At 49.0% G+C, this 25,291-nt stretch overlaps 1 protein-coding gene across 1 annotated transcript in view; it reads left to right on the forward strand.

The window, feature by feature from the left end:
• LOC144123632 (retinal homeobox protein Rx-like) overlaps positions 1-18,905 on the forward strand; it is a 41,376-nt gene extending 22,471 nt beyond the window's left edge. Inside the window, exons 2-4 of the mRNA XM_077656432.1 lie at positions 7,424-7,752; positions 14,861-15,180; positions 17,870-18,905. Of these exons, the coding sequence (XP_077512558.1) occupies positions 7,424-7,752; positions 14,861-15,180; positions 17,870-18,044 (824 nt within the window). The 3' untranslated portion in view covers positions 18,045-18,905. The remainder of the gene's footprint in view (positions 1-7,423; positions 7,753-14,860; positions 15,181-17,869) is intronic.
• Positions 18,906-25,291: the final 6,386 nt, after the last annotated feature.

A 25,291-nucleotide genomic window follows, 5' to 3' on the forward strand; every position in this document is an offset into this window, starting at 1 on the left:
CTACGACCACAAAGTAATTTATAATTGAATTTCTTCTTGACGCTGTTTAGGATTCGGTTTCATCAACCGATCGATGGCAGTGACGTGCAGTTGATGTTTAGGTCACGTAAGGCACACACAAAAAAAAAACGGCAATATACCTGCTGATACCTGGGTTGTCGTAATTCTAGCTATTGAAGCAGGCTGGTCTAACTGTTGTAGTGAGTTAAAACTATGTGTCAACATTTATATTGTCATTTTTGTGCGTCACGTGGCCTAAACATCAACTAACGTCACAGCCATCGTTTGGTTGATGAAACCAGCATGGAAAACAACATGGAAAAAGAAATTCAATAATATAATATTTAGCGGTCGTAGGCAAAAAGCACGTGGTGATCCATGCATTCTAATGTCAAAAGCATCATTGCAAAGAAAAAAACACGGAATAAAATTACGTGTCTATAGTCCTTTAAGAGTAGAACGCGATAGCTTAATCAGGTCCCGTTCTCATCGCCTACTCAACATTCACACAACGACTTGCTTCATAAATAGCCATTTCATAATTAGCATACACATTTTTATTCATGTACACGTCACAACTTATTCAGTACACGTCGTAAAGGCACTTCACTAAAGTCACAATGCATTCACTAGGTCCACCTTCAGTCAGCTTCCATCAACGGGCCTTTGTGGCTTATAAAATGAAATCCCCCAAGTTTTGACGTCACCAATCGACATGGTTGGTGTGTTTCTGTTCTTTCCGCAACAGGCAATAAAGAAAAAAAAAGCCTTTATGGTTTATGGGTAGCGTGGCCGTTTCGCAATCCGAAGGTACTGGGTTCGATTTCCATCCCCGCCTAAACTAATCAAATTTTAGTTTCAACTCAATTACTTGCCTTGTATACAGGAACCTCGCTGAGAAATTTAGCGACAACCCGAACATATCTGACCTACTCCTGAATTTTCTATAATTCTTTGTTCGGTGAAATTTTTCACTCACGGCCAGTGACGCCGACGCCGGCTTTTCTGCGACGTGGAACCCTCAACGAAAACTGAGAAATCGATTAATATGTGATATAAACATTCACTGACGAAAGGATATGCTCAAGACTCTGTTATGGATGTGAAACCGATTGTGTTAAATCAGGCGGAAAGCGAAGCTGTGCAAAGAAAACCAGGCAGGGAATGTTAATATTCCTATATACCTGCGCTTGTTGCACCATGCCAAGCGCTTGCACTTACTTACACACTTCATTGAATAATTTGTTCCCACGGTATATTTTGTTTTTTTGTTACCCCGTATGCAACCTTTTAAATATGACGGGTGTTTGCGGTGTTAATCTTGCACACCATGGGGACGGGACCACAGTCAGGCATATATGTGCCTTTAGCCTCGGTTTCCTCTCTACAACTATATTTAAAACTATATTTAAAGCTTCATAGTCCCCTGTCCCTTTCTTAAATCTGCCCCTGTGTGAAAGAGTGCTCAAGAAGACGACGGAAGTGTTATCGAATGCGGCAGAGGTTCAGGTTGTTTCATGATGGTATGAAGTATGCTAGAAATGTAGCGTGGCTGTGGTTAGCATAAGATAAGGGCAACTGAACACCATTGGAAACGGTCATTCTCTTCCAGCAAACTTATTTTGGCTGATGGTAATGATGATTACGATCATAAATACGACAGTAATTGATGAAACTCAATAATTCCACTGCTGGCGCTGGCGATCTTGTCTGGAAAATACAGCGCGGAACAGTACTGGGCCACTGAAAACGACAGACCTGGTGCCTTTCAAGCAGCCCTCAATATGCTAATCATTAGCTTCTCATCCATTCATACCACTTATAGCTGCCAGAATGCATAAACAGTGGCGCGTTTACGGCTGCTCAACCGTCAGAACACGCGATCGGTTGCTGTTCCGCGTCTGCTCCCGACAGATTTGCGCCGACGTTCAGCCTTCCTTTGTAGCTCGACCACGGTGGATCCAGCACGGCAATGGCACTACGAGGACGGCCGTCCGCTGGTGCGTGCAACGAGCGGCATTCTTCGCCGGGCTTGGTCTTTTCACGTCCGCGCGCATCGGCAACTCGAGACCCCAATGATTAGCCTCACTTATCTCATCCCGGCGGACAGCCAGCCTGGCCACCGCGAAATCGTTCGCTTCTTCTACAAAGTGCAAAAGAGCCCCCCCCCCCCCCCCCCGCACGTACACACACCCCTCCTTCCGTTTTTAACGGATAAGCGGCGTGCAACAGGCGGGCACCCATAGATTCCCGTGGCGCCGTACACCGCGCTGTTGGCGGGAGGCACAGCTAATTCTTATGCGCCCCAGGTTTGCTTTTTTTTTCTGGTTCCCCTTTTTAAGCGGGTGCTCCTTTGCACAGAGCTCTTATCCCGCACCCCCCTCTCGCCCCTCTTCGGCGTGTTATTCTATGGTCGTCTAATCTCTTTGAGCAGCCCTTATCAGGGCTTCCATTGTTGGCGAGCCCTATTCTCTCCTGCCTGCGGCCCGCTGCCCGAACTCAGTTATGAGTGAGTACAAAAACACTGTATTGTGAACGGGGTCCCCTACAGGAGTTCGGAGGGAGCACAGGCGAATGCTGAGGTAAAGGAGAGGGGGGGGGGGGGGGCGTTTAGAAGGGAGGTCGGCTTGAACCGAAGTGGGGAAAGAGGGTCAAGCGGTCCACAAGGAGGGACTGCTGGTGCTGACAACGCCACTTTGTGTCTTTGTCCGACGGACGCTGTGGGGCTGGCGGCAAGCTGGAGCCGGACGGAACTTTAAGTGCGCCTACGGCCTCCGACTCCACCCCCGCGCCCCCCTGTACACCGTTCGCCCACTTTTATTTCGCAGCCGTCTTAACTGCTCGGGGGCAGTGAATTGTGGATAAACGCCGCGGTGAACCGTGCCTGTTTGCGGATACATGTTGCTTGTTCGCGCGAGCCTTGAGTTCCCATCACGGTCTCTCTGGTCACCAAGCAAGCCCCCTCATGCATTTCATGCATTCTGCTCAGTTTATTTGTATCTTATTTTCAAGGAGATTACTAGCCTACAGGCATGAGTTATTGACACCTTCTCCCCCTCCCCCTATGTTTACTCGTGTGCTTTGGGGATGAGGAACGAGTATGAGTCGTGTCAGTGAACCTAGGCATCAGCAGGTGTGTTGACGAAACGCATTGTTGATTGTCACTGTGACACTCATTTTTCCTGTTCTTTTTTTAGCATGGAACGCGCCGGTAAAAGACGGAAAAAAGAGGTGCTGACAGGTGTGGCCCCGTCATGCCCCGGACGGAGCTATAGATCTCAAATCTCTCAATATACAACAGCCTGGCGTACACGGTGTTGTTAAAGGTGCACTAAAGAGGAATCTGAACTCCGGCATTTCTCGCTCACAGCGCCGACGACGATGCCGGATTTTCTGTACAACGGTAGCCTTAAAGAGAAATCTGAACTCGTATTTTTACCGCGGCAACTCTATCTACACGTTCCGGGCATTCTTATAAACTTCGAATTATTGTCCTGTGCGGCTGATTGCCCTAATTAAATCAGATTAAACGTCCCGGCTCCAGTCCTTTTTTTGAACTCAACGCGGTAGGTAGCAGGAGTCAACGCGTCAGCCAGTCCCCAGGCGGCTTGCCGCTCTGCCATCGGAGGAGGGATACGTAAATCAAAGAGTTCACGTGTATTTTTATCTACGTAGGCCTAATTTGCGGCTATATTGTCTGTGACTGAAACTGTTTATTCACAGAAACCTCAAAAAAAAATCGAAAGCGGAGCCGCCACTGGACTGGCTGAAAGGCACTCCACGTGTTGGTTGACTACGCCTACCTACCGCGTTAAGTTTTAAAAAAAAACAAATGGCGAGAGCCGGGACGTTTAATCCGATTTAATTAGGACAATCGGCCGCACAGGACAATAATTCGAAATTTCTAAGAATGCCTGGAACGTGTAGATAGAGTTCCCGCGGTAAGAAGACGACGTCAGATTTCTCTTTAGTGCACCTTTAAGCTGATATTCTCTTTTTGACTTCCAACTATTCGTCTAATCAATAAGTGCACAAAATTCAGCAGCTCCGATTCGCATAGAACGTTGTGTGCAGCGGAGTGTTAAGTTGAAGATATGACATCTCACAAAGTCTCAATTTCCCTCTCCTCTGGCGGTTGTGTCCAGCTTAAACCGAAGCATGACGGTTTGGGCGAGTTGCTTATGGACTGGTTCACACTATACAGCGTGGACACGTTCGCACAGGAATCTGCTGACACGCAAGATCGTTTAGGCAGAGGAGATCCGTAAATATGGTCTTAAAGGCATGAACACCCATCTCTTCACTTGCATGATAAAAAAAAAAAAAACTGGAGATCTTGAAGGGTGAAACAATGTGACGAAGGTTCTCTTTGGTTTCCGGCTCATATAGCTTACACTTGTTTTTTTTTACTTTTTTATTCTGATTCTAATTGTTTATATATAGCACGCACACATAATAAAGGTCGCTTGAAGCCGTGCATGTGTGTGTTCTAATCTTCATGTCCCGTCACGCGTTCGCGCTAAAAAGTCATTTAAAGCGAGGTAGCTGTCACGTCATTCTGCCTTGGTAGAGGGGGAACAGATAGTTGCGAGTGCCACAGCCACCAGTTTTCAGTGCTGGACACATAATTATAAAGAGAAAACCAGACTAGCCTCATTGGTCAGAGGTCGTCATGAAAGATCAACGACAACGAAAGCCGCGCATAGAAGACTATGCATAGCAATATTAACCCGTTTCTAGGCCAGAAGGTGCCATGACAGAAAAAGAGAAAATTTAAGCTACAGCGACGATCATATCAGAAATATGCCAAAAGCTTTGAATTTCCGCCATTAAGTGAAGCGAACTCAGCTGTTCCACGCTGTGTATGAATAATATTGTCAGCGCCAAATGAGTTTAAAATCCTCAATTAAGGCACGTTACTATATGCGTTTCCCAAGGCATTTGTTTAATCCCGTTATCTATATCATATTTTGTGCATTTTCTTTTGGATTCACTCATAAGTCCCATTTATTCCAAATGACATTATGAGCCAAGTAAAATTACAGGCATGCAAAAGGTGCCGTACCGAATATTTTCTTTTTTTTTTGCGCTACATTCGGAAAAAAATATGGAGTCATGGTGTTGGCCAGGCAGTGAGGGGAGCTTTAATTAGACATTTTTGGCTCCCGCACATGATCCGGAACTATTTAAATGAAGCAGAAATCACAAAATGTTTTAACGGACTCTCGCAATGAACTCCTGCAAAAGAAAGCCTTGTAGTGTTCTTTAAATTTGTGACAAAATTGTAGCTATTGCTTCCGTTTATAGTTTCCAGTTTTCTTTTTCTTGTCTTTAAAATGCTACATTACATAAAATGCAGTTTTCGTGCGCTCTCGACATGACTGTTTTACACTGGTTATGCATCCCAGTGAAAAATAAAATGCGCCAATAAAATAAACAAACCGCATGTCCATATGTCACTGCAACGAACACCGGCTGCGCAGCGACCCACATCCTAGCGTGGCTTACGGGCCACTGGGCCGGAGCTAACACCACTCCAAACCCCCTCGGCGCAGTACAATCGGGACACAATTAGGCGAAAAGCAGCGCCATCTGCGGACATTCACACGAATCAAATTGCCGACGACGACCGACGTACACATGCGCACCGATCACAGAGCCAGCCGACCGACCCCCGATCTCGCGTGGTCCCTCGCCGACAACCCCCCTCCCCCTCCCATCCTTGTCCTCTCGGGGCTCGAACGCCTTCTGTCGGGGTAGCCCCTTAGAAAAAGCTCTCTATCGTGTTCGCGGGGTTAATTTAGCTCCCCAGCGGGCTATTTAGCACAAAAAGGAAGCGAGGGGCGCACCAAAGAGGGGGAGCCGCAAAATTAGCGGTTGTCGCTGCATAACCCCCCCCCCCCCCCACCCCCCACCCCTTCGCTCTCCCGCTTCCAGTGCCCTTTATCCCCATTCCCCTTTCCTTTGTGCTCGCTGAACGGGCCTGGTGTGAACGCGGAGCGGGCTAAACCATGGCCGTTTAGGAGACGACGGCATCCACGGCGACTGCAGACACCCCGACGCCGGCCGGTCGGTCGTGTCTGCTTCAGGGAGCCCGAAAACTAGTCGGGCTGCTGCTGCCGCCGTTTAGGCAGGGCAGGGGGCTGAGCGAGCGCCGCGCAACGGGAAAGGGGGCGGGCGCCGGCTTCCACAAACATTTGTGTAGCGCGAATTCTGAGCCGGCCTGCCTTTTCTTCTCTTCTCCTTGCATCCCCTTTCCGTCTGTTTTATTTCTGCTCTATTCCAGCACACTGGCGCCTGGGCCGCCTTTCATTCTTTCCTTCTCTCGTGCCTCCTCTGTCCTGCCTCCTTCCCTACCGAGCGTCTTTCTCCTGGGCTCATGCAAGGGAAAAGATAACAAACACACGCACGCAGACACACGGCTGCAGAAAGCAAAGCGACCACGTCGAGCAGTCCTCTCGGGCAAGACTGCGGCGGCGCCGACAGAGGCCTTTTTTGTCAGAGCGCCGTACCACCTTTAGGTGCGCCGGGACATCTCCCATCGCTCGCCCCCGTCCTCTTCCAAGCTGCCGCGTACGCCTACCTACTTCTTCCATTTTATTCTTTTCTCATTTATTTATTCATTCTTTCTTTCCTTCCTTCATTCGTTCTTCATACGCGAATGCGTGCTCCCGTAGCTGTGCGTGCATGTCTATGGAGTACGCGTGTTCCGTACACAATCTAGAGCAGAGGCAAAGAAGGACGGGAGCATTGGAGACACGCGCGAGTGGCGCTCCGGGTTCGAGACCCGTCTTCTGTGGCTTTGTGTGCCGCTCTGTGGGAGCCACAATGAAAAGTTGTTTTTAAAAGTAGCCATTTGAAGTGGCTTAAGCCTTTGAGTGGAGCCGTTTTGAGCGCGATGGGGACAGGAACCCCGCGACAGCGAGGCGCCGGAAGTATATAGACAGGAGTTTTTTTTTTTAGATCTTTTGCTTAGACGCCGAGAGCGACACCCAAATCCTTTTTAGTTTACGCTTGTAAAACTGGGTTACAGCAGCAACGGGTGGTAGGATGTTAATTTATTCTTGACTGTTATCGCCTAGGGCTCCAAACCAATTACACTCTAAGAGGATAATTGCTACCTTTCGTATTGTATAAAAGAAAAATGTAAGGTATGCTGATTAAAGGGGCGAACGCTTTCGGCTTAGCTTGTTTTCTTCTGGTTATCAGCATTCGCTATGATTGAATGCCCGCGCATACGGCACTTTTTTGTTGTTTTTGTTTCTGTGCTGCGCCACATAATGTTCAGCGTTCTCAACACACTTGTGCATGTCATAACAGCGTATGCTTAAGTATTCTGTGTCGGGAAAAAAAGTATGCGCAATTTTTTTTCCGGTCCTCTCGGCTTAGAGAGAAACAAATGTTCTCACCATTGTATGCACAGCCGGCCTGGAGATGTCCAGCGGGCCGGAGCTGTCACCCGGAACCGGAAGTCGCGGTAGTCCCGGGCCCGACAGTGCCACGCCGCTTCCTCCCGAAGGGGCATCGGCGCCCGGCGGTGGTCCCGGCTCGGTGTCTTCGCCGCTGTCTTCCTCGTCGGCCTGCGGAGGAGGGACGGCAAGCTCTAAAAAGAAGCACCGGCGCAACCGCACCACTTTCACCACGTTCCAGCTGCACGAGCTTGAGAGGGCGTTTGAGAAGTCCCACTACCCAGACGTGTACAGCCGCGAAGAGCTGGCCATTAAGGTCAACTTGCCCGAAGTCAGGGTACAGGTAAGCCTCTTTCCCCCACACAGTCATAATCATCACTATTCTTAAATTAACAGTTGAAGGACCACGGTGGACTATCCACGCGATAACTGATGTTGGCATCGGCGTCTCTGTATGTCAGAACTGAAAACTATTGTGTTCATCTGTTGCCAACAAAGGAAGTTGTCCAGATGAGACTCAGCTTGAGCTGGAAGGAAGGGATGCTCTCGAGAGTGCGCACTGACCGCCAAACAACCTCACTCTCACTAGCCACATGGTAATCAAATCAGCATTGTCATCATCGTCGTCGTCATTCTGGTCACGTATACTTCAGGACAAAGGCCTCTCTCTCACTGACCTCCAATTAGCCATCTGCGGCCACTCTATCCCCCAGATTTCCCAACCTAACCTCCCCGTATGGCTCTCCACCGTCCCCTGGTGTACCTTTACTTTGCCTTCGATTCTATACTTCAGCCTAACAGACCACCAGTTGTTATCTGTTAGCTGCATTAAATGTACCAACCAAGTCCATGCATCCCTCTTGACTTTCACTACTAGTATACCATTAACTCGGGTTTTTGCTCTAATCCATGCTGCTCTCCTCTCCTCGCCTCGGTAAAAAGAAAGAACGAAAAAAAGAAAGAAAGAAAGAAAGAAAGAAAGAAAGAAAGAAAGAAAGAAAGAAAGAAAGAAAGAAAGAAAGAAAGAAAGAAAGAAAGAAAGAAAGAAAGAAAGCAGCTTTCCCACTCTTTGTGGTGGTGCCCTAGGATGACAAATAACTGCGCTGCACCTAAATCCCCCCCCCCCCCCTGCCCCTTTAAACAGCACGCTCCAAAGCCCAGCCGGATCACCACATCATCACAGATCACGAACTCTCGGTAGCGCTCATAGGGACTTACATGCCAGCCCTGTAACACTGCGTTTAACCAGTGGATGAACGCCGCAGTATTCAGCTACTACAATGAATGCTGCAACGGAGATACTACTTATCACAGGAAAAAAGTCTGTTACGCGGCCATCGCTAAACAAAAGCATTGCAAACGTTTGTTAACTATGAATTTGAGACCACCAGATATGCACACACTTAAACCAAGGGCTTGCTCGCATACACGGCTTGACTGTTTAATTGGGACCGCGCCCATGTACGCGCCTTCGCGTGTACAATACAGCGGAGCTCCGTCACGACCCGTGAGGCTTGTGTACGGACGTTCGCAATTAACTCTGGTGCGGGGGTACACTTTTTCACTCGCGGTTGATTTCCAATTCGCGTCGCGCGCGGACACAAGCCCGGCGTGTGAAGGAGTGGGCGCGAGCCACTGCCGGGGAGCAGCGTTAATTAGACTCCTTTTTTGCCCCAAAGTAAAAACGGGAGGACGTACTTTCCCCAGCCCGGCGGGCTCGCCGCGTGAGACTTCCCCACGTACACTTGCGACACCTGACGGCGGGTGCGAGGACAGCGAGCGGTTGTGTCGCATCGGAGCGCACGCTGCTGCTGCCTTGGGGAGGGGAGGGATAGAAGGGTAGCTGGGGAGGCGTTCTCACGGCAACCGCCCGCCGAGAGACCCGGGCTGGCACCAGCAAGGAACAATAAAATGGAACGATCCGCGACAGATTCATTTTACGCTCGGCTGCGTCCGTGCTCTCAACGCGACACGCGCGTGTGGTGGACAGCGATGCTTCTTTTCCCATAGCACCTAGGTTTTCTTCCTTTTTTTTTTCTTGCCGTTAATTTCATTCTGTCCTAATCCACTTTAATGGTAGCCTCACCTTTCCGCAATGTCCGCTGTATAATTAAGCTTTTTATTTCCTTCTTCCGCGCGAAAATGAATGTTAAATGCTTAACATTGAAAGGTTCGAAGCAATATGAGCTGTCCATTGATTTGTGCTAGCCGCAGCCAACTCAAGAAATGGCTGAGATGGTAAAGGTATTGTTAAGAACGGTGCTGATCTCTGTTTTCCTGCCAGAGTTACGGCCTTTCATCTTCTTCTCAGTCGCTAAGTTTGCTTTCTAGAAGCCGTGCTTTTATTCCTTTCTGATCACATGGCTGCAAACCAACAAGAGACGGTTATATTTTTATTTCGGGAAACTGTACATCTACCTAGAATTCGCAAAACTAAATTTCCTAACACGCGGAGCACGTGATAGAGTCCAGGATGTGGAAACATTTCTAATTATTAGTCGATATTAACTTGCCAGAACTGAAGCTGTGCTTGAGGTACGTGGTAGTGGAGGCACTGACGATAAACATCGACCATCTGGAACTTTTTTCCGCGCATAAAAATCTCAGTGCGTGGTTGGTATGGCATTTCGCCGCGATCTAAATGTGGCTACCGTGTCATATAATGAAACACGTGACCTCTCACTCGGTAGCAAAACTCCACAGTCACGAAGCCGATGCCCCAATGAGGGCGCTAGCTCTGTAGTTAATCGCGATCTTTAACTCAACAGCGTAGAACAAGAAATTAGTGAAAGTGAATGTCAAGGCAGTCTAAGGCTTATTTACATTTAACGCGATAGCTTTAAAGGCATCGTTGTCCAGAAAATCCGGCGTTGTCGGTGTCGGCGTCAGCGCTGTGAGCGAAAAATCACGAGCATGACTCTGGCAGGTGGTGCCCAGAGAGCAACCTAGGAGGCAGGTGCGCCACTTAGGTCACGTGACTTTGCTGCGTCATCAGAACCTGCCCACCGGGTAGTGAGAAAACTGGCCACCATGGTAGGTGGCAGTTACATCAAGGATTGGTCGCTCGGGACGAGCAACCTGGGCCGCACAAGGCCCAGGGTAGTGGCGAATCGCTTAACCGCCCTACCACTACACCAGGAGGGGTATGAGCACTCCCAGGGATCTAATATATATATATATATATATATATATATATATATATATATATATATATATATATATATATATATATATTGGCGTTCACCTATTACGCTATCGCGTCAGACCCTTAATTGTCTCCTGCAATTCTTTTTCGTTCCCCTGAGAATAACTACACAACCTACAATAAGAAATTTATATAAAGTGTAACAAGAAACAACGGATGACAAATTGTTGCAACGGTAGTTTTATTACAAGAGTTCTTGTCTCATTTTAAACAAGGCAAGTAATACTAATCGCATGAAATCCAAGGTTTGACGAAATCTCGTCTAGTCGACTAATCGCTTCATGTGATAACCTGATGTTGCAAGCGCTTTTTAAATATCCCGTTTCTGGGTTCATTCTTCTATTGGCATTAACTATACGTGCCACTTGTGGCGTTCCTTCAGTATTTGGCGTCTTCACTTGGAGTGTGGTAAAAACCTCACTGTGACTATTATTTTTTATTTCGCATAGCAGGCTTTTCGTGAGGCTCCGCAGCATTCTAAGAGCTCTACTCGTCTCTATCTCTACTCGTCGTAAGGCTAATTACTTTTCTTTTGTTCACTCTGTCAGTCTCAGATAAAGTGCTGTACTTTCTGTTATAAATGATAACCGACAGTTTTCCTTCCGATGTCGTGTCATTCTTAAAACTTAAAACTTTTTTTTTTTGCCAGAACCTCAATTTAAGGAGTGAGAGTTGAGAACGTTAACCTGTTTATTTGCATATATCGCAGCTTAAATAGTGTCTCGTTTCTCTATATGGCACATTCTTATGTTCTATACAAAACAAAGGAAGTCGTTAAAGCAGCGAATCAATGTTTTCGTGACTTGTTAAACAGTATATGGAGCCATCAGCAATAATTAGCAGCTTGAGCAGTATTCATGGTATAGTGAGTCGTTGACCGCCCTTACTCCTCAAGAATGGGCCGATAACGACAACAGTCACATATTCAAACACGCTCATTCTTTTTAAACGAAATAGAAAGGAAGAGGGCATTATAAACGTCTTCAAAAGGAAACGCACAAATCCTGTCGGCGTGAGAAAGGATCGAGGTGTTTGGAGTGACAATAACATTTAAGAAAAAAAAAACGGATAAAGGCGTTGCATTCTTCTGAAAGCCCGAGCGAACGTTACGTTCAAGTCACCCTCTCTCAAAGCGGCCAATTCCGAACAATTACATCCTCTCTCGTAAACGCTCCCAATTCGACCAAACCGCTTCCCCTGTTTCTCCCATTAACCACCCAGCACTTCATCGGCTTAGCTTCTCCCCCTATTCCCCATTGCCGCCCGTACCGTACCAGAACGTTTAGGGCCGATGCTCGGGATCCCAAAAGGAGGTCGTTCGCGGCTCGCCGGGCGAAGCGAACCAGGTAATCTCATATTCCGGTCACAAAATCCGGCCTTTTGCGAGGGGGGGGGGGGTGGGGGGGGGGGGGGCTCGTTAGCATATTCATAGCTTTATTATCGCCTCCACAAGTTCCCCTCGACCGCACCGGAGCGGCGTTCACGCGCCCTGCCTCTGCCGTGTCACGCACAAACACTGCGGCTAGAGAGCTACGCTTTGTGTTTGTCCCCGGGACACGACGCTGTGTGGGGAAAGGGAAGGGTCGGGGGGAAAGGCGGGGCACGAAGCTACAGCGCCAGTGGGCCGCATAGATACAGTGGCCGCGTATAAACCGCAGCTGGCTGCTTGACTCGGGTCCCTCCGGCGCATCTCGGCGGAGCCTAAACGGCCTAATAAAATGCCCCGGTGCGCCGCACTTCGTGGCTCCCTCTCCACCGACCCCCGTCCTCCTTTCTCGGAGCAGCGTGTGTACGGCAAATAAGGTATACACGTTCGCGAGGCCTGCGTGGGCATTGTGTGCGTTCGCGCCGCGTCTGGAATAACCAGCGGGGCGCGGCGACCCCACGTCGCTGAGAGCGGCCACCGGAGGTATACATACAACGACGCGCGCATGTTGCACGACTGCCGTGCAAGCGAGCTTCGGAGGTGCGGGAGGGAAGGTTCTTGCGTGCGTCGGAACAGAGAGGGGGAAAGGAGCAGGCGTCGAGGACAGAGGGACTCATCAGCTATGCGTGTCACTGTCGCTCTCGCTGAGATATCACACCGCGACGCCCCCGCTCCCTGCGGGCGTGCCGGGATTTGTTATGCACTCGACGCGCATGCTGCCGCTCCTGCCACGGTCATTTCCTTTGTTTCTACGTTTCTGTCGTTTGCCGTTCTCGGTCTGCAGTGACTATTGAGAGTCCAGTTCATTCTATTCTCTCTCTCTCTCTCTCATACACTCTCTCGAGGGCGGTTTGGACGTCCTGGCCAGGTACCGGCTCTCTAAATTGATTACCGTAATGTGCTCCGTCGAGTCTCACAAAGCAGCTTCACGACCTGTCCACCTCGGAAGCGAGCAGACGGGAGATTTTTCTCCTTTTGTGCAATGTAAATGAGGGTGTTCTAAATTAACAGGGCGCGTTTATGTGATGAGCAAGTGGTTTCAGGGCATGTCGTATAGTGTTTTATCTGGAAACAAGCCTCGTTCTTTCGGAAGCAGAAAGTTTCCAAGAACAAAAATTTTCTTGAGGTTTCTTTTAAGAACGACGACCAAGACATTAATTTTGCAAGTGCAGATTGTCGTTATGCTACTGGTGAACAAGCGCAATATTCATATATCTACTGTAATAGCCGAACCTTTACGCTCTCGCTCGAGTGAGATGAAAATGCAGTTTGTGGATGAGGCAAATAGAGAAAGTGAGTGAATGCGATATTCCTGATTACCCTTATTCCAATCCCCCTACGTAGTGGGCCTGGCTATAGCCTCGGGCCTACTCAACGACGAGCTAGCCTTATCGCTCTGGCATTAGATATCTTAGACGCTCGAAGTCTTGTCGCAATGAAGCTGCCCTCTGTCCCTTCGAGTTATGCGAGAAGAAAAGGAGAAAAGTTGACGGTTGCTGCTCGAGCTCCGTGCTTTAGCAGGCTTAGTTTAAGGCGCAGCATTAGTTTATAACTTCCGGGCATGAAAATATTCAGAGAGCGCCAATACTGGCACATTTCGAAGCCTGGCTCTTTACTGAAACACAAAATTCAGCAATGTATCACAAGGTTCAAGAACTTCAAGAACATCGCCATTAAATCCTCTGGTAGCAAGAGACAAAGCAGGTTAGCAGGTTAGATTTGCAGCATATGCGCAAGTCGTAGCCGATAATCCCACCCTGCGGCTGCTTCTTACCCACAGTCTGAAGCTTTTCTCTTCTGCTCTTCCTTCTTGCTTCACATAAGTGTGACAGATGCGATGGCTGTGCGTAGCCTTCGACTACACAAAAGCCGTGAACAGCTCTCACACGACCCACCATACTAGAAGCACAAAGTTCGCATAGGTTCATATTTTTATTTCCAACAAGGTAAAACATTCACACCAATGTCGCGGGGAAGCAGTGCAAGCAGACAAAAACGAGGTAGGTTCGTCCATCGGGTTCCGCTTCTATGACTAATGAAGACGCAGAAAAAAATAAATTGTGTTTTCACATTTGAATGTGTATCTAGCTTTGCAGACGAAGACAAATCCTCTTGTGGAAACGTTGGCATTGCTTCCCCAACCCCCTTGTATTGCTTCCACCTCTCTTATTCACTTTTCGTTGCAAGAAACCCATCTACCTGCCGTCCCTCTACCATAGCTTTGCAGCTGTTATTTAAAAATGGCAGCAAGCTTGCGTAATGCGGGTGGCGGCGTTGTTTTCCCGAATCGAGCTGTTTCTTGCAGCATTTCGGGCAGAGACGGTGCTTAAGAAATTAAATTTTATTCCGAATGAGAGTCTGAGATAGTTTTTGAACCTTAAACTGACTCCGATGTACAGTGTGAGGACGACGATGGCGCGCTAAGTAGAGCTCGTGCGTTACGAAACGTTTGAACCAGTACGGAGCAATGTCTAGGCTTTAATGTTTTATTTCGGTGCCTCTGTTCAAATATATCCTGGCCGTTTCAGAACCAGTGATGTCGTAATACTTAAACGCACGTGGAAAAGATTTACTAAAACTTGCTTTTTGTTTTGAGCAGTAATATCAATAAAAAAATAATAAAAACCTGTGATTCATAAAGGCCACACGAGAAAAATATAAGCAATTAAGAATATCTGGAAAATTTTTACCCTTTTTTTCCGAAAATACATGTGGGGTCAAAGGGTTAACTGATCGTCGCGAGATGTAGCTGAACGTTTTGAACGTGCGCAGTGCTAGAGTATAGTCCACAGCGAACGGCTTCCCCGCCTCCTTGCGCAGGTGTGGTTCCAGAACCGGCGCGCCAAGTGGCGGCGACAGGAGAAGATGGAATCCCAGAGTGCCCTGCAACACCGGCTGGCTGGGGGTTCCTCCCCCGGCCCTGGCGTAGGGACGGGCGGCGGCGGCTGTCTAGGCGCGCCACCTACGCTGCCCCTAGACCCATGGCTGGCGCCGCCGCTCCTGTCGGGGTCCCCCTTCCTGGCCGCAGCAGCCGCTGCAGCCGCCGCTACGCAGCAGCCACCGCCTCCGCCGCCACACCACCACCACCACTTCTTCGCGGCGGCGCCTTCGCCTGCCACGGCCGCCTTTCACTTGCAAGGGTGCGTTTGCGTCACTCCTTCCCGTAAACACGCGAGTACAACTCAGTGTAACTGAGCGTTAGGAAATTAGGCGACCTAGTAATGACCGCTTCCACAAGTGCGCACTCTGAGGAATCAAGCACACAGGTCTAAACCGTGACGACACACACTCGAAACTTCTATGGCCAATAGCAACCTGTCCCCAGAGCTTACAATGCTAGGAATTACCAGGGCGAACGATTAGGATTCTGTGATGTGCGTTGTAACCTCGACTAGATGCAATAAAGTTGAAGTTGCGCCAATCACGTACCCTCTTACACTCTGAACGCTAAACGTTCGAAGTGCAAAGAAAACTTGACAGACGGTTTTTACTGTGTGCAAGGCTCCGCTCTGGCTCCTCTACGTCCTGGAATGAAGTTCAGTCAGGCCTGGTACTGGTATTGAACTGGTATTTATACTAGTACGCAGCTTTTAAGAGACAAGAAGAGGGCACAGTGGGTCCAGGGATCAAACGTGGGTTAATGACATCCTTTTCAAAATCAAGACTCAAATTGGCTTAGGCAGGACCTGTAATGCGAAGGCAAGATAATCGCTGGCCCTTAAGGGTAAAGGACTGGATTATAAGAAAAGGCAAGAGTAGCAGGGGGCGACAGAAAGTTAGGTGGCGGACGATATTAAGAAGTTTTTGAGGATAGGGTGGCCGCAGCTAGCGCAAGACAGGGTTAATTAGAGAGATGTGGGAGAGGTCTTTGCCCTGCAGTGGGTGTAGTCAGGGTGATGATGCTGATGACACAGCCGAGACAAGAACATCTTTCTAACTAGATCTCAAGTGCGCGAATACCTCGCTGAGCGTCTTCCCACCTGACGCTGCGTACGCTACTGAATGCCCGCTTGTCAACTGCGATGTGGATGTCGGCATCAGCGTCCTCGACGTGTGTGCAATGGCTCACCTGCTATAAAGGGAACCAGGGAAATAACTAGAGCCTATATCGCTTCACAACAGACCAAACTTGCCCTCCAAAAAGATTTGCAGCTCGGATAAAAGCTCAGCAGCTCGTTTGGCGAATATTGTGTGGGAGGAACAAGCGGTTGTCTTCACCTCTTGCTAACCCTTTTTGCAGTGAAGTCAGCTTTACAAGAATTCAGTTCATGAGTGCGAATTGAGAGCGATGCGCACCATATTTTTTTCTTTTTCCGTGTCAGAAGAAAAAAGGCAAGTAGTGCACAACAGTGCGAAGGCCTAAGCTTGGAGCTCAGCTCTCCATATCTATCGATGCAGTGAACGGATATTAGTGAGCAGGTACCATTACGACTACGTGAATATGAACCAACATTGCTGTTGGCCATTAATGCATATTAGACACGGGGCTCGATTTTACAACCTCCGTTTGGCAAGAAATTCTACTTAGGGATCCAACATCATTAAATCGCCCTGAATTCGCCGTTTTCTTCTATATTTATGGCGTGCCAGCTAATCGATACCGATTACCACCGAAGCAACATTCACTACGAAAGCGTCTTCGAGTCACAAATGAATATTTTTGCTTGCACTCCTTGCTAATGTGCTGTGCCAAGATCTACAATGCATAACCGACTATGTCTGTTCACAGTTCGCAGAAGCCGTTGGCACTTTTTACTTTTTTCTGCGTGCGTAGGTACCATATGTTGCAGTGGGTGAGGGATACAGTGGCCAGTGAGTGATACAGAGAGAGTGAGTGAGAAAGAGTGATTGAGTGAGTGGGTGAAAGAGTAAGGGAGTGAGACAAGCGGAGAGTGAGAGTTAATTAGTGAATAAGTGAGTGAGTGAGTGAGTGAGTGAAAGAGCGGATTATTGAGACAGAGGGTCAGTTATTGAATGATTGGACGAAAGAGCGAGTGAGATTGAGTGAGCGAGTGAGTGAGTGAGCTAGTGAGAAAACGATTGATTCAGTGAGTGAGTCAGTCAGTGAATGAGCGGGTGAAAGAGTGAGTGAGTGAGTGAGAGAGTTAAGGAGTGGGTAAGTGAAAGAGCGAGTGAATGAGAGGAAGTGAGCGAGTGGGTGCGTGAAATAGCGATACAGTGAGTGAGACGAGGAGATAGTGAAAGAGTTGTTTGAGTGAGGGAATGAGTGAGTGAGAGAGCCGTAGAGAGAGGTACTGAGTGATTAGTCGAAAGAGAGAGTGAGGTAGAGTGATGACGATAGGTAGTGAGTGATTCAGTGAGCGAGAGAGCTATTCAGTGATTGAACTAGTGGATTAAAGAGTGAGAAAATTAATCAGTGAATGAGTGAGTGAGATAGTGAGGGCTGGCTGAGAGAGCAAGTGAGTGAGAGCGTGAGGACTGAAAGAGCAAATGAGTGAGACAGAGAGAGCGAATGATTGATTGGGTGAATGAACCAGTGAGTGAGAGAGTTAATGAGTGAGTGACTGGGTGAGTGAGTGAGTGAGTGAATAAGACAGTAAGTAAATGGGTAAAACAGACAGTAAGTGAGCGAGACAGAGAGAGAGAGAGTGAGAGAAGGAGTGAATAAATCAGTGGGTGAGTGAGCAAGTGTTTGAGAGTGATTTATTGAACGAGCAGGTGAAAGAGAGAGTGCAAGAGTGAGAGTTCATAACTGAGTCAACGAGGCAAGGAAAGTGAGTGAGTGAGTGAGTGAGTGTGACGTCCAGCAAAATCGAAGTCCATCCCAGAGGCCTAACTTGGCACATGCTTTCTTTTCGCACCGAGCAGGATCGCAGCTCCAAGCAGCTCCCCGCTGAACCTGACATTGTCGAACGAGCCGAAGCCTCAACCCCAGTCGCCTGAAGACGAAGACGACTCAGCCAGCTCCGGCCGCACTTCAAGCATCGTGACGCTTAGGCTACGAGCGCGCGAGCACGTGCAACTGCTGTGCAAGGGCGTGTGACATCGGCTCCTTTCAGACGGCAGGGCTAAGCCATAGAGGCTGCTGCGCAGTACTAGACCTAAAACAATATGTGTATATAAAACGGAATCTCAATTTTACATGTTACATCACATTCTCTCCTCTGTCCCTAAATCCAAACCATTGACAAAATAAATTGCCTTCTCGCATTATAATTCTTAAAAGCATGAGCGCTTAGGTAGCAAAGAATTGCCAAGTTAATATGCCACCTGTTGGAAGACGGCTTGTCGTCGTGCACGGCACTTATTTTGAAGCCACACATCAATTTAATAAGCACTATCTGCTTTCATCTAACTTTTTCAATAAAAATAGACGCAACTCAAGGTCTTCCGAACGCCACCGTTCGAAGACAGTCGTTTTCTCCACATGCTTTTTTACATGTTGGATGTGACAAATTTAGGCGGTCATATTAGAAAGTCTAGGTGACTCCGCTCTTCCCTAGAACTTTAAGCACACACCTATAGGTAGAGTCCTACAGGAAATGCAGTTTCTGTGGGACGACAAGAATAATAGATGCAAACGGTTATCGCTAAGTGCTTACATGGCTTCGTGGGGGCAAAAAAATGAAAGAAACAGCAGTTGGTAACATATTCCCCGGGATAACTGACGTCCACTGACGTCTTACATACTTGGAAAAATATGGTATCTCTATGAAGAGATAGAGCATAAATGGACCTTCTCGTTTCATCGAACGTATCTATAAAAAAAGTGCGTTCAGTAGAATGCAAGCTGATTCTCTAGAGCTGTGTTCTTGTTTCTTCTTTAAACGACCATGTTTCGTGCTTGTACATAATGTAGAGCAACGCACTTGTTTCGAGTTGTCTACAATATAAATATGTAAAAAGCTGGCAAATAATAAAGGCTTTAAGCAAAAATCGGAAGACTCTTTTGTTAGTTTGTTAATTTTTATTTCTTCATTTGTTTACGTTCATGCCGGTGTATTCACGTGTTGTTTTTCTTTGAACATCGTTCTGGACAACAACGTGTTGTGGATGAAGGTACTGAAAAATTAAAGGTTTGTGAAGGAAGGAATGAACGCATGTAGGGGGTTACAATGGGACCACGCCACTATTTTACCGTGACTCTACTGCAATATTATAAGTTATTTCTGAGGAGACGTTCTTCAATTCCCCACCAATGTCAAAAATAACGGCGTTGAAAATAACGCTCGGCCTCAACCGCATTGTGAATATCTTTTCTAACGCATGGTCTGTATAAGAGCTGAAACATCCTACAGAGAGCAAACTCCAATGTCGCCCGAGAGAAAAATTTTATGTGGCGCAAAATAGCGAGGTGGGGAGTAAGAAAAATGCGCACATATTAGCCCAGAGCCATGAAAACAACTGTGCAATCACCATCATTCTTAGCCTGTCCAGCTGGCTGATGCAGGCGAATTCAATAAAGGCGGACACAGGAGACGACAACCTACCGGGCACCATTGATCTTTGTAGCACAGGTATCACGGAAAAGGAAATGCCACTTGGAACCGGAAACCGACCAAAGTATAATATCCGGACTACCATTTCGACGTTTTTATTGCTCACTTGAAAAAAAATTGACCGTACAGCGAAATCTGCGTTACCCGTGTGATAGGAAAACATACAGGGCGTTTCGCCTGAGACTGTAAGAAGTTGTTAAAGATAGTGTTTTATAGTAAGAAGCGCGCTTTTTTCGACATGACATCTAAAAATAATGTGGATGTTATTTACGATGGGCCACAAGCTTCTCAATAAATAATTAACCTAACGGTAATAGTGATGAAGTTAATTATCCAATTCAGCAAGGCGGAAATTTGGGCGAGTTGGTAAGTGTTCATTTTTGCTCTCAGCGCAACACGAACGGGACACAAGACGACAGTTTGTGCTAGTCCTTCGTTTTGTGTCCCGTTCGTGTTGCGCTGAGAGCAAAAATAATTATCCAATTTTATTTATGCAGAGTTAACACGTGTTAGCTGTATTCTGATGGACTACGCCACTGACAATGCTATGTGGAAAAAGCGCTCTTCAAGCTCCAAAAGCTTATTTTCAAAAATTGCTGAGTCTTAGGTGAAACACCATTTACGTTTCACGGAAGACTATTAGCAATTTCAAAAAGAGGCTTTTTGAGCTTTAAAAAAGCGCTCTCCTTGGCAGAGCCTCCTCAACGTTGATGTGCATCAAAATGCAGCCAGGAAGGACCGAAGGGAGCACTAGCCATGCCTACGCCTACGAGCGCACGTCACCCATCGTCATGTGTGTCACGTGCTCTTTCGCAGCGCCCGACCGGAAGCAGCGAGTGGACAGAGATCACGTGACTGCCCACCTCTCAAGTAAAACCCCTGTCCAAGGGGCATTTGAGGAATAAATAAATAAATAAATCAGCTTTAATAGAATGTTAATATCTTGCCCCCAAAACAGAGCCCAGTACCCTAACCCAAACCCACGGTCTCTGAACCAATTCTCCAATTTGCGCGTCCATAATTATTTGTTCCTTACCCTTACAAAAACTTCTTTACACAGTATATAGAGTGTCCACAGACTTATGTCTATAAAGTCTATAAACTCTCTATAGACGAACCCTAGAGAAAAGTCTATAGGCAATACAAATCGTATAGACACTCTATTGCCGCGAATATTTGCAGTGTTTATTCGTTTTTCAAATCTGCCGCGACACCACCTTATCGCTTTGTTTGCGACGCAAGACGCGACTAGATTTATCTCGATTGATCGCAGCCAGGCAAAGCTGGTTCTACGTTGTTCCGGAATGTTCTAGTAACTTTACGCCCTTTATCTCGAATGTTCGCTATCAGCTTTAAATTGAGCACGGCCGACAGCGGCGGGCATTCTGTTCGTCGACCGCCGAGCACGCTTGTCGCTTCGCCGCCGCCGAGTGATTCAGTCCATTTTGGGTGCAAGTCAGCCCAATAAACAGTTCTTTTAGAAGATCCTTTCGTCCGTCTTCATCGCTGCTTCGACTGCCGTCACCACTACGTGACATCTGGTGGAGGTGCGGGGTAGCCTTCCATGTTCCGGACGCCCCCTTCAAGTCGAGAAGCCAGCCCTGAGCGCTTCGCACCCGAGGACGAGCCAGCAGCTCAGCGAGCCAGCCGACGTCTCCAGGGAGAGGAGCCTGAGTTCGGGAAACTGCCGGACCGCACAAGACAGCGAAAAGACGCGGCTACGAGCACCGCAATCTCGCCGAAGATGTCGACACCGATCATACTGCAGCAGCCGCGGGTGCCGCCAACTTTCAATGGATCCCTAGGCGAAGACCCTGAAGAATGGTTGGATCAATTTGAGCGCGTGGCGTCATTCAACAAGTGGGATGATGCGGCAAAGATTGGACACGTTTTTTTTCTCATTGGATGGCTCCGCACGCACGTGGTACGAAAACTACGAGTCGTCCCTTACGACATGGGAGCTATTCAAGAGAGAACTATTGAAGGTATTTACCAGTGTCGTGAGGAAAGAAAGAGCCGAACGACTCCTCGAGTCCAGGATCCAGCTTCCGAATGAGCCCGTCCGCAGCTACGTCGAGGAGATGAAGCGCCTATTTCGCCGCGCCGATCCCGGGATGACCGAGGAAAAGAAAGTTCAGTTCTTAATGCGCGGCGTAAAAGAACAACTCTTTGGCAGCCTCGTCCGTCAGCCGCCAAAAACGGTCGAGGAATTCATGCAGGAAGCCTGCACGATTGAGAAGACCCTCGACGTCCGAGCTCGGCAGTACAACCGCCCTTCCTCTGCCTATGCAATCCGTTCGGACACGCCGGCCACCACCAGCGACAGCTTGCGGGACGTTATCCGCGAAATCGTCCGAGAGGAGCTACGCCGATTACTGCCATCCTCCCCACAGCCACAAGCATCGACTCTGATGGACGTGGTACGGGAAGAAGTGCAACAGGCACTTGGCACCCCGACGGCCACAGAACCCCAGGCCATGACCTACGCCGCTGCAGTAAGGACTGCTCAGCCCCAACGACAACCCCCACGTCCTCCCCGAGATGAGCCACTTGGTCCACAACGCCACCTCCCAGCCCCCGCCCGCCCAGCCTATGACCGACCCTCAAGCCCCAGGAAATGCGACGCCTGGAGGACTTCCGACAACCGGCCGTTGTGCTTCCATTGCGGTGAGGCCGGCCATATTCTTCGTCACTGCCCGTACCGACGTATCGGTCTTCGAGGATTTGCCGTTAACGCCCCACGACCACGCTTCGGACAACGTCCGCACGAAATCGACGAGTACCTGCGTCGAGAAGAGTACACGCCGAACCGCTTTTCGCGCTCACCATCGCCGTCAACCTCGCGCTTTGCGTCGCCACGCCGCAGCTACGCAGCCGCGGTACGAGGAAGGTCGCCCAGCCCCCGTAGGGGAAACTAAAGGCAGCAACCTCTGGAGGTGAGGTTGCTCACGAGCTAAACGCCGAAGATCCTCCACCGACCACGCCCCATGAAGACGCTGCACCCGCGACGCCGCATGAAGAACCGACACTCGCTGCACCGACGTCGCACACAATGAGAACCTCGACCACGACGCAAGCTACCTTGAAATCGATGCCGCCACCCAGAGGAGCTTCGACCACACGCCCAACCCGTGACTCGCATACGCGACGAAGCCGTGACCCGACGCCGAGAGCGACATGCAATGCAAGAGCCAGGACCTCCGACCTAGAAGTGACTATCGACGGCCGGAAAGTTACCGCTCTAGTCGACACAGGAGCCGATTACTCGGTGATGAATGGAACATTCGCTGCGCAGCTCCGAAAAGTCACAACGGCTTGGGACGGCCCACAAATTCGCACCGCTGGGGGCCACCTCATTACGCCATCAAGACGATGCACAGCGCGAGTGACTGTCAAAGGACATACCTATCCTGCGACCTTTGTTGTGCTACCGCAATGCTCCCGCGAAGTGATCTTGGGTATGGATTTCCTTAATGAGCATCAGGCGATCATCGACCTGCGATCCAAGCTGATCACGCTTTCGACGGACGAAGCCATCGCTTCGATGAAAACTCGGGAAAATCACGTTGCCCTAAGTGTCCTGGAGGAAGAAGTGAGCGTCCCACCCCGTTCAAGCGTTATCGTGACCGTAGGCGCCACGAAAGCCATAAACACTGAAGCCATCATCGAGGGGAACATGCAGTTGCTACTAGACCGAGGAATCATCATCGCAAGAGGCATCGCACATTTCCGCAATGGCCAGGCCGAAGTACTGCTGACTAACTTCAGCGAAGAATACCGGCATATTAACAGAGAAACGACGATTGCTTTCTACGACGAAATATCTGACGTACGAGATTCCTTCGCCCTCTCCGACCCCTCCGCAGAAGATCCGCCTGACCAAGAGAACTCGCCCACTTTCGACATCAACCCAGCCCTGCACCGGAACAGACAAGACCAGATCCGCAATCTGCTTCAAAACTACAGTGAGTGCTTTTCGACATCGCCGAAGGTGCGACAGACGCCAATTGCCAAGCATCGCATTATAACGGATCAACACGTCCGACCTCTCCGTCAGAGCCCCTATCGTGTGTCTCCGCGAGAACGACAAGCCATCCGGGACCAAGTCGAAGAAATGCTTCGCGACGACGTCATCCAGCCTTCAAACAGCCCATGGGCGGCACCGGTTGTTCTAGTGAGAAAGAAAGACGGCGCACTTCGATTCTGCGTGGATTACCGCCGCTTGAACAACATAACAAAGAAGGACGTCTACCCCCTCCCCCGCATCGACGACACACTGGACCGCCTCTGCAACGCCAAATATTTCTCATCGATGGACCTCAAGAGCGGCTACTGGCAAATTGAGGTCGATGAAAGAGATCGCGAGAAGACAGCATTCATAACTCCGGATGGGCTGTTTGAGTTCAAGGTGATGCCATTTGGTCTCTGTTCCGCACCAGCGACGTTTCAGCGAGTAATGGATACAGTGCTGGCAGGCCTGAAGTGGCAGATTTGTCTGGTATATTTAGATGACGTCGTTGTCTTCGCCTCGAACTTTGAAGAGCACCTGAAAAGACTTCGAACAGTACTAGACGCAATCAAGTCGTCTGGCCTAACCTTGAAAGCAGAGAAATGCCACTTTGCCTACGAAGAGCTGCTGTTTCTAGGCCACATCGTTAGCAAGGAAGGAGTACGCCCAGACCCGCAGAAAACAGCCGCTATTGAACAGTTTCAACCGCCGGCCGATAAGAAAGCAGTGCGCAGATTTCTCGGACTATGCGCATATTACCGACGATTTGTGAAAAACTTTTCGCGCATCGCCGAGCCCCTGACCCAACTGACGAAGGCAGACGTGCCGTTTAAATGGGAAGCGCCGCAAGCAGAAGCCTTCAAAGAACTTCAGCGTCGTTTACAGTCCCCACCGATCCTTGCGCATTTTGATGAAAACGCCGATACTGAAGTTCATACCGACGCAAGCAGCGTGGGACTAGGCGCCGTTCTCGTTCAAAAAAGTGACGGGCTGGAGAAGGTCATCGCATACGCTAGCCGCTCCCTTTCTAAGGCCGAGGCTAACTATTCGACCACTGAGAAGGAGTGCCTTGCCATCATCTGGGCTACGTCGAAATTCCGCCCCTACATCTACGGACGGCCGTTCAAGGTGGTCAGCGACCACCACGCGCTCTGCTGGCTTGCCAATTTGAAGGATCCCTCTGGCCGACTCGCTCGATGGAGTCTGCGTCTCCAGGAGTTTGACGTCACCGTCGTTTACAAGTCCGGACGCAAGCACACTGACGCCGATTGCCTCTCACGAGCCCCTGTAGATGCACCGCCGCTGGACGACGATGAGGACGCCTTCCTGGGACCCATCAGCGCAAGCTCTTTTGCTCAGCAGCAACGCTCGGACCCCAACCTAAAAGGCCTCATCGAGTACCTGGAAGGCAAGGTTTCTTCACCCCCCGCTTCATTCAAGCGAGGACTGTCTTCTTTATGTGTGCAGAATGAGGTCCTTGTGAAGAAGAACTTTACAGCGAACAAAACAGCCTACCTCCTTGTTGTACCTACTTGTCTCCGCGAAGAAGTTCTACAGGCTTCACACGACGAGCCGACAGCTGGACATCTCGGGTTTACTCGCACCCTCCGCCGCATTCAAGACAAGTATTACTGGCCCCGACTGTCTGCCGATGTCGCACACTATGTGAAAACATGCCGAGATTGTCAGCGACGAAAGACTCCTCCCACACGACCAGCAGGATTTCTGAACCCCATTGAACCTCCCTCAAGACCCTTTCAGCAGATTGGCATGGACTTGCTT

Source organism: Amblyomma americanum, chromosome 3, assembly GCF_052857255.1.
Source record: "Amblyomma americanum isolate KBUSLIRL-KWMA chromosome 3, ASM5285725v1, whole genome shotgun sequence".
Taxonomy (NCBI): Eukaryota; Metazoa; Arthropoda; class Arachnida; order Ixodida; family Ixodidae; genus Amblyomma; species Amblyomma americanum.